This window comes from Zalophus californianus, chromosome 3, assembly GCF_009762305.2.
Source record: "Zalophus californianus isolate mZalCal1 chromosome 3, mZalCal1.pri.v2, whole genome shotgun sequence".
Lineage (NCBI taxonomy): Eukaryota > Metazoa > Chordata > Mammalia > Carnivora > Otariidae > Zalophus > Zalophus californianus.
This window is the reverse complement of record NC_045597.1, coordinates 77,157,890-77,174,635: the sequence shown is the minus strand read 5'-3', so window position 1 is coordinate 77,174,635 and position 16,746 is coordinate 77,157,890. Positions and strand designations below refer to the sequence as shown.

At 36.7% G+C, this 16,746-nt stretch overlaps 1 protein-coding gene across 3 annotated transcripts in view; it reads left to right on the top strand.

Moving 5' to 3' along the window:
* The window catches only part of SGCG (sarcoglycan gamma), a 126,400-nt gene that overhangs the window by 64,773 nt on the left and 44,881 nt on the right, over positions 1–16,746 (top strand). For all 3 annotated transcript variants that reach the window (XM_027591103.2, XM_027591105.2, XM_027591104.2), the window contains one exon: positions 15,555–15,656. In XM_027591103.2, the coding sequence (XP_027446904.1) occupies positions 15,555–15,656 (102 nt within the window). The remainder of the gene's footprint in view (positions 1–15,554; positions 15,657–16,746) is intronic.

The following is a 16,746-nucleotide window of genomic DNA, read 5'->3' as shown; positions in this document are numbered from 1 at the left end:
GAATGGATGGAGGGGCAGGGGGAGAGAATCTCCAGCGGACTCCCTGCTGAGAGGGGAAACAGACCTGGGGCTAGAACTCATGACCCTTGAGATCATGACCTGAGCCAAAACCCAAGAGTCCGATGCTTAACTGACTGAACCACCAGGTGCCCCAAATATGCTTACTTTAACTTCTCATTAAATTCTAGGAACCCCCTGTCTGTAATATGAAAACTCAGTATCACTGTAAAAATGAGAGAAAATTTTATAAAAATCCTATCATTTGAAGAGTAAATTTATGTCATCGATCTATCACTATGTTTTAGAATATAGTCAGATAAAATACTATAAACATTCATTCATGAAATAATTCTTCCTGTTTCTAAGGAAAAAATTCTTATGAACTGGAACAACTTACATTTGGTGCCTAAATTTTTTACTAGCATCCTAGCAAGAAAGAAAAGTTGTATAGAAAACCAGAAATAACTGGAAAAAACAAAAACCTGAGGTAAGCAAAGAATAGTTATGAGAATAATTAATGATAAAGAAACTTGGGTTTGAATTTATATTACTTCCCAAATGTTGGCATGAAGTTATGAAAGCACAACAAGGTTAAAAGCTTTTTAAAAAAGATTTATTTATTAGAAAGAGAGAGCACAAGTGGGAGGGGTGGAGGGAAAGGAAGAGAGAAAGCAGACTCCGTGCTGAGCATGGAGCCAACTCAGGGCTCAATCTCACGAAGCTGAGATCATGACCTGAGCTGAAACCAAGAGCTGGACACTTAACCGACTGCACCACCCAGGAACCCCTAAGTTAAAAGATTTTTAAAATCACTGCAACATCCCCCAAAATGCAAAATTTCTTACTATGCACCATTTATCATCCTTTACTGTGAATACTGAAGTAATACCAATTATTAGCCTATAAATTTTTTAAACAGATACTGAGCAACTAACATAAGCAATGTGCTGTGTATCATGGATCTTGCAGTTGCCGAGGCCATTAAATCATTGAACACATTGTTGTTTTCTACTGCGTGTAAGGTACAGTGCTAGCTGCCAAATACAGATTGGATTTACAAAACTCTCAGGGCAGTAGAGGTCTCGATATACGTAACAATGTGATAAGGTTTCTATGCGACACAGGGTCAAAATTTTGTAAAAATCCAGAAGAAAGACTTACAATGGCCTGAGGAGGTCAGAAAAGTCTTCGACAGGACTTAGATGATTTGGGGATGCAATATGAGGATGAAGAAATGTTGTTGAGTGAGAAGTTTATTGTCACTAAAACATAAGATTAAGAGAGGAAGGGTGGAAGATGAAGCTGTAGAAGTAGTCAGGGATCAAGTATAAGAGCCTGGTATACCAGTAGCTCATTTGTATTTTGTTGTGTAGACTGGTTGAAAACCATCACAGGTTTTTTGTTTTTGAACCCTTAAATTTTATTATGTTATGTTAGTCACCATACATCATTAGTTTTTGATGTGGTGATCCACGATCCATTGTTTTCGTATAACACCCAGTGCTCCATGCAGTACGTAATCACAGGTTTTTAAAGAGGGAAGTAAACTGTTAGATTAGTATGTGTGTATGTATGTATTTGAGGGGGAAGCAGAGGGAGAGAGAAAATCTTAAGGAGGCTCCACACCCAGTGCGGAGCCCAACACAGGACTTGATCTCACAGCTCTGAGATGTTAGATTAGTAGTTAAAGAAATTATTTTAGGAACACTAAGGAGAGGTACTGAAGTGGATGAAAGGCTTAACATATATTAAGTATATACATAATGCCAAGGATGAAACTCCAAGAAACACCAACTTTTAACAAGAAAGCATAGGATGCATTGTCTATCTGGTCTAATGTGCAATTTAAGTGTAAGAAGTGCCAAAGGAATGGTCAAAGTTCTAAGGTAATAAAACAAACAGAATTGTCCTAAGCCTCAGGGTAGGTAGTGTTAAGAATTATGGGTTGGTCAACAGTCTCAAATGTTACAGAATTTTCCAGTAGAATGAGAATTGAGAATGGGCATTGGATTTATTAATAACAAAGTTATTAGAGACTTTATGGAGAGCAATTTCAATAGAATGATGATGGTGGAGGCCAAACTGTAATGGTGCAGAGACTAAGTGGGAGTTGAGGCAGTGGGAATTGAGTGTGGACTCTAACAGAATGGGAGTCATATATTATGTGTATATTCAGCTTTCATAGAAACCACCAATTTTTCAAAGTGGTTTACTAATTTATACCAGCAGGATATGAGAGTTCTAGCTGCTCCATATCCACTTGCTCCTCACTAACAGTCGATATTTTCTATAATTTTTCATGCTTATTGAGGTAGAATTGACAAATAAAATTGGAAGATATTTAAAATGTACAACATGATGATATCATGTACACATACATTGTGAAGGGACTTCTCCCAAGTGAATTAACACATCCATCACCTCCCATATTTACCCTTTATGTGTGAGAGAGAATAAATTCTATTCTATTAGCAAATTTAAATTACAGAATACAGTGTTATCAACTGCAGTCACCACGTTAACAGTAGATCCTGAGACCCTATTCAGGTCTTTTAACTGAAAGTTTGTACCTTTTTACCAAACTCTTCCTACTTCCCCCCATACTCCAGGCCTTGGCAACCACTTTTCTACTATCTGTTTCTATGAATTTGATTTCCCCCCTTTTTAGATTTCACATAAAGACATACTATGCAGAATTTGTCTTTCTCTGTATGACCTATTTCACCTAGCATTGTACCTTACAAGTTCATCCATGTTGTTATGACAGGATTTTCTTCTTTTTTAAGACTAAATAGTATTCCATTGTTTTAATATACCACATGAGAACAATGTATAATCTGCTGCTGTTGGATCGAATGTCTATCTGGTCTAATGTACAATTTAAGTACACTTTTCTCTTATTGATTTTCTTTCTGAATGATACATCCATTGTTGAAGGTAGAATATTGAGTTTCCCTGCTATTATTATATTGCTATCTATTTCTCCCTTCAGATCTGTAGGTACTGCAATGTTGGGTGCATATTTACTAATGTTATATCCTCTTGATGAATTGACCCCTTTAGTATCATATAATGACCTTCTTCATCTCTTGTTACAGTCCTTGACTTATGGTCTGTTTTTTCTGATATAAGAATATCCTTTTGGTTTCCATTTGCATGGAATATCTTTTTTCCATCCCTCCACTTTCAGTCTAGATGTATCCTTAAAGCTGAAGTGAGTCTGTTGTAGGCAGCATATAGTTGACTCTTGTTTTGTTGTGTTATCCATTAAGCCACTCTGTCTTTTGATTGTAAAATTTAGTCCATTTACATTTAATTATTGGTAGGTATTAATTTAGGATTGTCATTTTGTTAACTGTATTCTGGTTGTGTTTTGGAATTCCTTTCGTTCCCTTCTTCCTCTCTTGTTTTCTTCCTTTGGGATTTAATAATTTTTCATAGTGTTCTGCTTAGATTCCTTTACCTTTTGTGAATCTACTATAGGTTTTGGCATTGGTTCCCATAAGGCTTACAAAAGCATCATTATGGGGGTGCATGGGTGTCTCTGTCTGTTAAGTGTCTGACTTACCATTAACAAGCTGATTTCAGCTCAGGTCATGATCTCAAGGCCATGAGATTGAGCCCTGCATCAGGCTCCATGATGAGTGTGGAGCTTCCTTAAGATTCTCTCTCTTCCACACCCTGCTCATGCTCAGTCTCTCTGCCTCTCTAACAAAACAAACAAAAAGCATAGTTATAACAGTCTATTACTTTTTTTTTAAAGAAAGTTAAGAGTTTTATTGGAGCTCAGGTTAGGACAACTTCCTCTGATACACAATCTTCACAAAGGGAAGGGCTCGAGGGAAGGAACATTTGGTACAGAGTTATGTGTGTTTTTTACATAAAGAATTACAAATCGGGGTGCCTGGGTGACTCAGTCGTTAAGTGTCTGCCTTCAACTCAGGTCATGATCCCAGGGTCCTGGGATCGAGCCCCGCATCGGGCTCCCTGCTCAGCGGGGAGCTTGCTTCTCCCTCTCCCACTCTCCCTGCTTGTGTTCCCTCTCTAGCTGTCTCTCTCTGTCAAATAAATAAATAAAATCTTTAAAAAAAAAAAAAGAGTTACAAATCAACATGATGAAGGACATTCCAGAAAGTTACAGATTTTATCTTTTTTTAATTTTAATTCCAATATAGTTAATACACAATGTTAGAGTAGTTTCAGGTGTACAATGTGATGTTTCAACAATTCCATACATCACCCAGTGCACATCATGAAACTGCACTCCTTAATATCCATCATCTATTTCACCCATCCCAGCACCCACTTTGCCTCTGGTAACCATCATATATAGTTAAGAGACTGTTGCTTGGTCTCTCTCTCTCTCTCTCTTTTTCTCCTTTCTCTCTCTTTTTTCCCTTGGCTCATTTGTTTGTTTCTTAAATTCCACATTTGAGTGAAACCATATAGTATTTGTCTTTCTCTGACTGACTTATTTCACTTACCATTATACTCTTTAGCTCCACCCATGTTATTGTAAATGGCAAGATTTCATTCATTTTACAGCTGAATAATATTCCATTGTATATACATACCACATCTTTATCCATTCATCTATCAATAGACACTTGGGCTGCTTCCATAATTTGATTATTGCAAATAATGCAGCTATAAACATAGGGGTGCATGAATCCCTTTGAATTAGAGTTTTTGTATTTGGGGGGTAAATACCCAGTTGTACAGTTACTAGATTGTAGGGTAGTTCTATTTTTAATGTTTTGAGGAATTTCCATACCATTTTCCACAATGGCTATTCCAGTTTGCATTCTTACCAACAGTGTAAGGGGATTTCCTTTTCTCCACATCCTCACAAACCCTTCTTGTTTCTTGTGTTTTTTATTTTAACCATTCTGACAAGTGTGAGGTGATATCTCATTGTAGTTTTGATTTGCACTTCCCTAATTATGAGTGATTTGAGCACCTTTTCATGTGTCTGGGTGTCTTCTTTGGAGAAATATCTATTCATATTTTCTGCCCATTTTGATTGGATTATTTGTCTTTTGGGTGTTGAGTTTATCAGTTTTTTATATATTTTGGATACTAGGTCTTTATTAGATATGTCATTTGTAAATATCTTCTCCCATTCTGTAGGTTGCCTTTTAGTTTTGTTGATTGTTTCCTTCACTGTGCAGAAGCTTTTTATTTTGATGTGGTCCCAGCAGTTAATTTTTTATTTTATTTCCCTTGCCTCAGGAGATATATCTAGAAAAATGTTGCCAAGGCTGATGTCAGAGACATTACTGCCTGTGCTCTCTTCTAGAATTTTTAGTGGTTTCAGGTCTCACATTTAGGTCTTTAACCCATTTTGAATTTATTTTTGTGTATGGTATAAGAAAGTGGTCCAGTTTCATTCTTTTGTGTGAATGAGTTTTCCCAACACCATTTGTTAAAGAGACTTTTTCCCATTGCGTATTCTTTCCTGCTTTGTCAAAGATTAATTGATTATATAATTGTGGGTTATTTCTTGAGTTTTCTATTCTGTTCTATTGATCTATGTGTCTATTTTTGTGTCAGTACCATACTGTTTTGATTACTACAGCTCTGTAATATAACTTGAAGTCTGAAATTGTGATGCCTCCAGCTTTGCTTTTCTTTTTCAAGATTGCTTTGGCTATTTGGGGTCTCTTGTGGTTCCATATACATTTTAGGATTTTTTGTTTTAGTTCCGTGAAAAATACCATTGGTATTTTGATAGGGATTGTGTTAAATGTGTAGATTGCTTTGGGTAATATGGACATTTTAACAATATTTGTTCTTCCAACCCGTGAGTATGGAATGTGTTTCCATTTCTTTGTGTCATCTTCAGTTTCTTTTTTTGTTTATCAATTTATTTTTAATTTTTATTTATTTTTTAATTTAAATGCAATTAATTAACATATAATGTATTATTTGTTTCAGGGGTACAGGTCTGTGATTCATCAGTCTTATATAATACCCAGTGTTCATTACAACACATACTGTCCCCAATTTCCATCACCCTGTTACCGCATTCCCCCACCCTCCACCCCTCCAGCAACCCTCAGTTTGTTTCCTAAGATCAAGAGTCTCTTACGGTTTGTCTCCCTCTCTGGTTTCGTCTTGTTTCATTTTTTTTCTTACTTCCCCTATGATCCTCCGCCTTGTTTCTTAAATTCCACATATCAGTGAGATCATATGATAATTGTCTTTCTCTGATTGACTTCTTTCACTTAGCATAATACCTTCTAGTTCCATCCACGTTGTTGCAAATGGCAAGATTTCATTTTTTGATGGCTGCGTAATATTCCAGTGTGTGTGTCTGTGTGTGTGTGTGTGTATCCATTCATCTGTCAATAGCCATCTGGGCTCTTTCCATCGTTTAGCTATTGTGGACATTGTTGCTGTAAATAGTTTGGTGGAGGCTTTGGGTTTTCTATATAAAGTATCACATTGATTGATTTATGAATATATCAGTGTAATACCGGCCTTGTAGAATGAATTTGGAAGATTTCCTCCCTCTTCTATTTTTTGTATTTCTGTGGTATTGGTTGCTATTTCTCCTTTCATTTATGATTTTCCTTTCTTTTTTTTTTAATGTTTCTAACTAGAGGTTTGTCAATTTTGTTGATCTTTTCAAAGAACCAGCTCTTGGTTTCATTGATCTGTTCTATTGGTTTTTAGTTTCTATATCATTTACTTCTGTTCCATTCTTTATTATATCCTTCCTTCTACTGGTTTTGGGTTTCATTTCCCTCTTAGAACTGCTTTTGCTACATCCCAAAGGTTTTGGACTATTGTGTTTTCATTTTCATTTAGTTTCATGTAATTTGTGATTTCTTCTTTGCTTTCCTGGTTGACCCATTCATTGTTTAGTAGCATGTTATTTAACCTCCATGTTTTTGTGGTCTTTCCAGATTTTTTTCTTGTGGTTGATTTTAGTTTCATAGCATTGTGGTCAGAAAAGATGAATGGTATGACTTTGATCTTTTTTATTGTGTCAAGTCTTCTTTTATGCCTTGTATGTGATTTATTCTGGAGAATTATCTTTGTGCACTTGAAAAAATGTGTATTCTGTTTTAGGATGGCATTTTATGAATATGCCTATTAAATCCATCTGGTTCAATGTGCCATTCAAAGCCACTATTCCTTGCTGGTTTTCCATTTGGATGATCTATCAATGTAAGTGGGGTGCTAAACTCCGCTACTATTATTGTATTACTATTGATTAGTTCCTTTATGTTTGTTATTAAATATTTTATGTAATGGATGCTCCCATGTTGGGTGCATTAATATTTACAATTGTTATATCTTCTTGTTGGATTGTCCCCTTTATTATTATGTAGTGTTCTTTGTCTCTTGTTACTGTCTTTGTTTTAAAGTCTGTTTTGTCCAATATAAGTACTGCTATTCTGGCTTTCTTTTGACATCTCTTTGCATGATAGATGTCTCTACATCCCCTCACTTTCAATTTGCGGGTGTCTTTAGGTCTGAAACAAGTCTCTTGTAGGCAACATATAGATGGGTCTTATTTTTTTTATCCACTCTGTCACCCTATCTCTTTTCCTTGAAGTGTTTAGTCCATTTACATTCAAAGTAATTATTGACAGATATATATTTATTGTTATTTTTTACTTGTTTTATGGTTTTTATAGTTTTTCTCTGATCCTTTCTTCTCTTTCTTGCTTTCGTGGTTTGCTGGTTTTCTTTAATGATATACTTGGCTTCCTTTCTCTTTATTCTTTGCATACCTATTAGTGGTTTTTGATTTGTGGTTACCATTAGTATATACCATAGTATATTTATATATAACATCTTCTGCATATAGCAGTCTATATTAAGTTGATGGTTGCTTAAGTTCAAACCCATTCTTTATTCCTCCTCCCCCCAACACATTTTAGGTATATGGTGTCATATTTTACATCCTTTTATTTTGTGAATTCCTTGACTGATTTTTTTACAGAAATACTTATGATGTGATTTGGTTAAGGGTCTTGAAATGGAGAGATTATCTTGGATCATCCAGGTGGGCCCAGTGTAGGAGGGAGGCAGGTGGGTCAGAGTCCAAGAAGGGGTGGGATGACAGAAGCTGAGTCCGAGTGATGTGGACCATGAGCCAAGAAATGTGGGCAGCCTCTAGAGGCTGGAAAATGTAAGAAAAACGATTCTCCCCTACAGCTTCCAGAAGCAACATAGCCCTACTTACCTCCAGAACTGGAGGATAATAAATTTGTATTGTTTTAATCTACTAAACATGTAGTGTTTTGTTACAGCAGCAATAGGAAACTAATACAGTAAGCAAGATGAAATGTATGTGCCATCCATCCCCAGTATGAGATCACTGAAAAAATATATAGTGTTCCTCCCCCCAGTTCCTGGCCCAGAGCTCCTAAAACCCTTGTACTAATGATAAGAGCACTAGGAGCATCTTTTGTTCTAATGAGGTGACTCTGGGTGGGCTCCTGGATGACTCCCTCATGGGGGCCAGTCACCAGAAAGACCCAGCCATAATTAGAAGCTTAGAATTTTCAGTCCTACCCACGCCCCATCCTCTAAATAGGGAAGAGGGGCTGGAAATGGAGTTAATAATTGTTCATGCCTACATGAGGAGCCCTCCATACATCCCAGTCATGGGGGTTTGGGGAGCTTCTAGGTTAGCAAAAACATCCACACTGGGAGAGTGACATACCCCAGCTCCATGGAGACAGAAATTCCTGTACTCAGGACCTTCCCAGACTGCATCCTAGGTATCTCTTCATCTAGATGTTCATCTGTGTCCTTTACCATATTCTTTAATACACTGTTAATGTAAGTGTTTCCCTGAGTTCTGTGAGCTGCTTTAGCAATTCAGTCAAACCCAAGGAGGGGATTGTTGGAACCTCTGATAAATAGCTGGTTAATCAGAAGCAGAGATGACAACCTGGACTTGTGACTGGCATCTGAAGGCAGTGGGGGCAGGACAGTCTTGCGGGACTGAGCCTTTAGTCTGTGATATTTGATGGTATCTCTGGGTAGATAGTGTGAGAATTGAGTTGAATTCTTCAACACCCTCCTGGTGTCTAAGGATAGCTGGGTGTGGGGAAAACCTCCACACATTTGGTGACCAGAAATCTCGGAAGTGAAGTGTTCTGTGTGAATTACAGGAGCCTCACAGGAGGAAAGACATTATAGGGAGAGCTGAGTTTTTCCCTACACAGGAAGGAAAAACTGAGTTTTTCCTTATTACACCCAGCTAGCCTTTAGAAGGTGTTGAGTGGGGGCAGTGCTGACCAAAGAAGGAAGACAGAGGGTAATTTATTTCATACAAGAAGGGAAAATTATCAAAGTTAGTTACTTGAAACAAAATTAATGTGGTAAATTCAAAAGGATATATAGGCTAATTAAACTTTAAGAACTGAAAAGAAAGAAAGACAAGCTTGCAGAACTATCAAATATTTTGCAATCTTTTGACCTCCAGAATGAAGAAAGCCAAAAACAATAGGAAATTGACCAAATGAATTTAAGTTCCAGAGAAAGCTGATTAAATCATGTTCTACTTTGATTGTTCTAGCTGTAAATGCTAAGCCTGCAACTAAGAAAATGATGATTAAGGGTCAGAGCAACATTTGACCTGTTAATTCCAGCTTTGGGAAGATGAAAAGAGTGATTTGGAAGTGGTTTGGAAATTCTTCCTCCCTCATTTCTTTGAGGGGATGAATTTGAGTCATGACATCGTCCTGCTTATTCTACCTACTACTATTATGTGGAAGGCATTGTGAACTACAGAGCTCATCCTCCTGGTATTCTGTGTAAACTACCTAAGGATTTAATCAAGGCATCATCCTGCTGGGACTGCTCTCCTGCCCCTTGCTATTGCTCAGAAGTGTCGAGCCCACTTGGAGTGAGTGGTGGGAGCAAAACAGAGTCAAAATCGGGCACTTGGTTGATTTTTGCCAAAAGAATGAATGCGTGATGGTACAGTCACATTAGAATTGACAGCAGAGGATACACCAAAGGAAGGGAAGCCAGAGTTGAGATGTCATATAAATACTAAGCTGACAGTGTGGTGTAATGCAGGATCTAAATAATGCTGTTTTACTGGCTGCACTTCTGATTTTTTTCTGGAAACAGATCACTTAACTGTTCAACAGCCATGTAATAAGCACTTCTGCGCATCAGAGACTAAATCAAGAGGTGAGAATAGATGCGGTTAATCTCTGCTTGCAAGGAGTTGGCCAAGGGATTTGGCTTCTGGGAGGCCTTTTTAGCTGGCTTTTCTGTCTTTTGACCTGTCCTCATTATTCTTTGAGCCCTTCCTTATCTTCTGGCGCAAGAGCATCTGGGCTCATCACGCTCTTTCCTTACTCTGGCCCTGAAGCTAGCTACCTCTCCAAGGAGCTCTCTTTCCTTTTCGTGGGGAACGGCATTTAGAAGCTAAGAGTCAAGTGTCAGACATGCTCATTGCTGTTGATGTGCTGCTACTCCCAGACCCAGTCAGAGAACATATAACTAACACACACACACACACACACACACACACACACACACACACACACACCTTTGTATGAACATTTATTTCTCTACCTACCCATGTACACATGGAACATCGTGGGTTCATACAAATTTTAAATTCAATCCAACATGACAGGGTTTAACCTGATTCTCTCTCTCTCTCTCTCTCTCTCTATATATATATATATATATATGTATGTATATATTTGTACTCCCTTCCTTGACATGAAGAATGTGGCTCCCATTACTCTTTCCTCTACTTATTCAATCTCCTTCATGTTTCCACTCTCATACCTCTACCACCACCCTCTCTCCTACACAGATGCCTCCCCATTCCACTTGAGCTTGACACCCTTTCCTGGGAGTTTCAATGCTGAGGGGTACTATTCACCCTTCTGGGACCTGACACCCAATACTGGGTCACACCCCTTCATAGACGCCCTCTTCACCCAGGTGGGGCATTTTATTTAACAAGAACCCTTGGCCTTAATGGAATCTTACATCTTTTTTATTCTTAAAACAACAATATTTTTATAGGGCTTTGCTATGAGTGTCAGAGCTCAAGAGGCCATTTTACTGACAAAATGATTGTCAGATCATCGGAGATTGTGCTCGATAACCAGTGTAAATTTTCATAGAGAAAAATAAGATAGTAGAAATCCATCAAAATATTTCAGTAATTTTACTGACTGTGAACGTTAAACTCTACTGTTAATAGACATTTTCAAGTTGTGTTTTTAAAAAGATCATCTGTAATCTGCTTACAAGAGACATAAAGGAAAAAATTGAGGGATTTTGAAAATAAAAGAAGGAAAAAGCGTAAACCAGAACAATACTGACTAAATGGAAGCTGATATGAAATAAAAATAATATCATTGGTAATGGTACCAAGAGACATGAAGTATTTATGTAAAAATCTAGCAAAATATGGATAAGATTTGTATCCTGAGAACTACAAAATAAAGATGAAAGAAATCCTTAAAATTAAATAAATGGGGAAATAGTGTTTAGGCATTGGAAGATTAGATATTGTTAAGATGTCAGTTCTTCCCCAGACTGACACTTATATTCAATACATTGCTAATCAAAATCCCAGAAGAAATTTTTGTAGAATAGACAAACTGATTCTAAAACTTATATTTAAAGCCAAGAAACAAGAATACGTTAAAAAAAAAAGACAAATGTATATGATTCCACTCAAATGTGAGGTACTTAGAATAATCAGATTCATAGAATCAGGAAGTAGAATAGTGGATACCAGGGGCTGGGGGAGTGGGAAATGGGGAGTTGTTGTTTAATGGGTACAGAGTTTCAGATGGAAAAGATGAAAAAGTTATGGAGATGGACCGTAGAGATTGCACAACAATATGAATGTACTTAATACCACTGAACTATACAACTAAAAATGGCTAAAATGGCAAATTTTGTTAAGTATATTTTATCATAATAAAAATCTTTTTAAAACAGTTTTGACGGGCGCCTGGGTGGCTCAGTCGTTAAGCATCTGCCTTTGGCTCAGGTCATGATCCCAGGGTCCTGGGATCAGGTCCCACATCAGGCTCCCTGCTTGGCGGGAAACCTGCTTCTCCCTCTCCCACTCCCCCCTGCTTGTGTTCCCTCTCTCGCTGTGTCTCTCTCTGTCAAATAAATGAATAAAATCTTTTAAAAAAAATAAAAATAAAACAGTTTTGAAGAAGACAAAATTAGTAAACTCACACTATGTGATTTCAAGCCTTTACTTTAAAGTTGGAGTAATCAATACAGTGTAGTAAGTATAGACACATGGTCCATAGAACAGAATAGAGAATCCGGAAATACAACCACACATGGTTAATTAATTTTTGATAAAAGCACAAAACTAATTCAGTGGGAAGTGGATAGAATTTTCACTATATTGTGCTGAAATAATTGGATATCCGTATGCAAAATAATCTTTATCCATACCTCACACCATACATAAAAGTTAACTAAAAATTGGTCAGAGACCTAAGTGTATATTCTAAAACTATAAAAATTCTAGGAGAAAATATGTCTTTGGTTTAGGTAAAGCTGTCATATAAAATACCAAAAGCATAACCACAAAAGACAAAATTGATAAACTTCTTGAAAATTAAAAACTTTTGCTCTTCAAAAGACACAGTTAAAGAAATTAAAAAAAAAACACATACTGGGTGAAAATATTTGCAAATTACATATCAACAAAGATTTGTATCCGGCATATATAAAGAACCCTAAATCATCAATAATAATGAAAGAAACAGTGAGTAGAAAAAAATTAAACAGGTATTTTACCAAAGAAGAGATGTGGATAGCAAAAAGCACATTGAAAAACGTTTGACATCATTAGTCATTAGGAAAATAAAATTAAAACCACAATATGATACCATCATATACCTATTAGAATGGGAAAAAATACTGACAATACTAAGTGTTGACAAGAATACAGTGCAACCAGAACACTCATATATTGCTTACGGGAATGCAAAATGGTACAACCACCTTGGAAAACAGTTTGGCATTTTATTTCTTATAAGGTTAACCATAAACCTACCATACAACCCAACAATCCCATGACTAGGCATTTTTTCAACAGAAATGATAATTATGTTCACACAGAAGCCTTTTTCTATAATCATCAAAACAACCTAAAAGTCCTTCAACTGATAGATGGATAAACAAATTGTGATATATTCATCCAAGGGAATACTACTCATCTCTAAAAAGAAACAAACTGCTGATATGCACAAGAGCATGGATGAATGTCAAATACATTATTCTAGTGAAAGAGGGCAGTCTGAAAAGTCTACATACTGTATGATTCCATTTATATGACATTCTACAAGAGGGAAAATATTGATACAGAAAGCAGTGTTTGCCAAGGAATGGGAGTGTGGGGTGGGGAGTGACTGCAGGGAGGCATGTTTTGTGGTCTCTAGAACTTTTCTATATCTTCACTGTGTTGGTGTTTTGTACTTTGTGAAAACTTGCAAAAATGTTCACTAAAAAAGGTAAATTTTATTATTTGAATTATGCCTCCACATACCTGACTAAAAAAAAAAAAGTAGACAAATAGGTGTATTCTTTTGTTTTAAGGCACTGAGGAGTGACTGGTTGTTTGTAGAGATTTGTAATTCATTTTGTTGAAACTGTAGACTATTACAGGTGAAAGGAAACTTGGGTCACCTCATGTCAATTTCCTTATTTTTCAAGGAGACGAATAGCCAGAGGAGGAAATGACACATGACAAGGAACAATGAGCTTTTGCAATCTGACTATGTAAATTAGTACTTCAGAGGCTGGAGTTAGCATTACTTTTTTATTGGTGTTTTCTTCCCTGATATAGCAAAATAGAGTCCAGAAAAACTCCTGCATGTGTTTCACTGAACCCAGAAATTGAGCAGCAGATTTTCAGATTCAAATATATAATCTTGAAACTTCACTTTGGTTAACTCTAGGACAAAAAATTCCTGATGGAATTGTTTGCTAAAAACTGGTTTATTATCCACACATAATGGAGTTCGTAATATTGCTAATGTTGGCTTAATTTCATTAACTGTGCCTTTGAGTTGCATGGTTAGATTTTGTGAGAAACTGTAGAACAGTAGCTGTCAACCTTTTAGATTTTGAGCCCTTTCTTTAAACCAAGCTACACACTGAATCACACGTGTCAGAGAGACTCAGGAGAGCTTCCCTGCCGGTGGTGGGGGTTGACTCAAGCCCAGCAGCACTGAGGGACTTCCATTAAGCACAGGGCAAACTCCACTGCTTCCACACCCGAGTTTGGGAAGAGGACCATAATGGTGGTTCACAGACAGATAACCGGGCATAGTAATTCAGATTGAATCTGGTTCTTGTCAGTGGGGCTTATCAACCAGTGGAGTTCTTCAAAAGAGAAGTCTATGACATCAGTTCAGAGTAATGTATCTCTGTCCTGGAAATCACCTGTCACTGGAAAAAGTTGTCCTTAATGTTTTTGTTTCATTTTCCTGACCATTCTGCTCTCCCTTTCTTAAATCTACCTCTATCCTGGGGGAAGAGAAGAAAGATCAGAATTCAATTTGTTGTATTTAGGTGCTCCCAGGACATTCAAAAAGGAAGGAAAGATAGACAATCATATATATATATATATATATATATATATATATATATATGGGTCTGGAGCTCGGAAGAGAGAATGTAAACTGCAAATAAACAGGTGAGAATTTCCACACTGAGATGGTAACCGAAGCTGAGGGCAGGGCCAGGGAGGGATCACAGGAGAGAGCCCGACTGAGCTTGAGGCCAGAGTCAAAGGCTGGGTAGATGACGATGAATGTGTATGGAGGTCAAGGAGAAAAGCTAGGAGAGCGCGGTATCCCGGAAACTGAGTTAGGATAGTGTTCCAAAAAGAAAGAGGTCTGGTGCTGAACGCTGCTGAGAAAGCAAAGGAAATGAAGCTTTAAAATGTCTACAAGATTTAACAGCATAATGGTCACTGGTAATCTCCAGAATTAAGTCTTCTATCCTTCTATCCAGTAATTTTTCATGACTGAAACTTCCTTGAGAACTGACACCTTGAATAGAGTTTTGCATCCTCCTATATTGCTTTTCACTTAAGAACTGGCCAATAAACAGTTGCTATATTGTAAACTGCCAGATACAGTTGAAGCCTTTAAGGTATGGTGCGGGTGGGAGAGAGAGAACTGTTCTGTACCTTGTGGACCATTGTTAAAACTCATAGAACTGGACACCTCAAAACAGTCTGTTTTATTGCATCTTAATTTTTAAAAATGTTTTAAATAGTCGTGGCAGGAACCTTTTTCTTACATCGTGGTGGGCTCTTGGGGGTTTATTATAAATTGACTCTTTAAATCTTGTATGTCGTTCCTAAATAGTCCTTTGTATTACACAAAAGTTAATGAAATACTGACAATTGAGTAAAAGCTAAAGTTTGAAATAGAATATTTAAGAGAAATACAGAAAAATGCCAATAGAAAACTTATGAAAATGCATCTGTAATCTTAGTTGATCCTAAAAGAAAGGAAAAAGAAAGCTATAACAAAATCTCTATTGTCTCATCTTTTTACCAGACGGGAATGGGTCACTTGCGTGTTACAAAAGATGGTCTTCGCCTAGAAGGAGAATCAGAATTTTTATTCCCATTGTATGCCAAGGAAATACACTCCAGAGTGGTAAGAAAATGATGAAGCATTTAAATATTTTGTGTTTTATGAAAAGTAAATAATCATTAAGCACAGAAACAACATATTTCAGAAGAGGTTCTTAAATGTATACAAACACACATTGATGTTACACTCTATAAAAAGCTTGGTTAGAAGGTTGTAAAACATATTTCTGCTATTACATTCTAAAAGGATTCCATTTTCATGTGCTTTAGATCTGAATTTGGTGGCCTCAGTAATTTAGACCATAATAAAAAAGGTTTGATAATTAAAACCTTTATCAAAAATAATCTAAACCTCTTTTAGTGCAGGTAATTTGAATACACTCTTTCAAAGCATTTAAAATTATCTGAGAAGCTTAGAAGGAAATTAGTTTCATAGTAGTATGTTCTGTACTAATTATGCTAATTATAGATTATGGTCCTGTAGGATTCTCGGTAAATAGATTAAACATTCTCATTAAATAATTTTGTGACTTTATAAACAAATCTGTTTCAATATTATCTTCATTTACCTCCACAGAATTTATAACAGGTAGAGCCAAGCATAAAATATAGTCCATTTTTGTAATACGTTCTATTTTGCTTTCAGTGATGCTATGGACTTTGTAGTAAAGATAAACATTTGGCAAATTATTGATTAGGTGGCATTATCCCAACAAAATGTTAAACTTCATCCAACAACTTGCCAATTGTATGAAGAGTGCACTCTTCATTTTCCTGTCATATTTCTATATATGGAAGGATATGTCAGTATCTCCTGCATGTAGAGGCTCTTCCAGCTACTCTAGGGCAATTGGGAAGGATACAAAAGTCTAACCACTGAGAACACATGTGGTCTTCGAGATAAACCACACCCCTACATGGACATCAGAACAATCACCAAGCTCTGCTATCAAATATGGACTGCGGAGGTGAGATTCTAGAAAGTGCAAAGCACATACGTAGCTCTTAGACACTACTCTATTACTTCTGAGAATGTCTCAGTTGAGAGTAGAAGCAGGCAAATGATGTGGAATGTGACAGGCTGATACATGCATAAACCCGATTCTATGAGCTTCTTTGGATAATACGCTTACATTAATTGTGATGGCATTTAA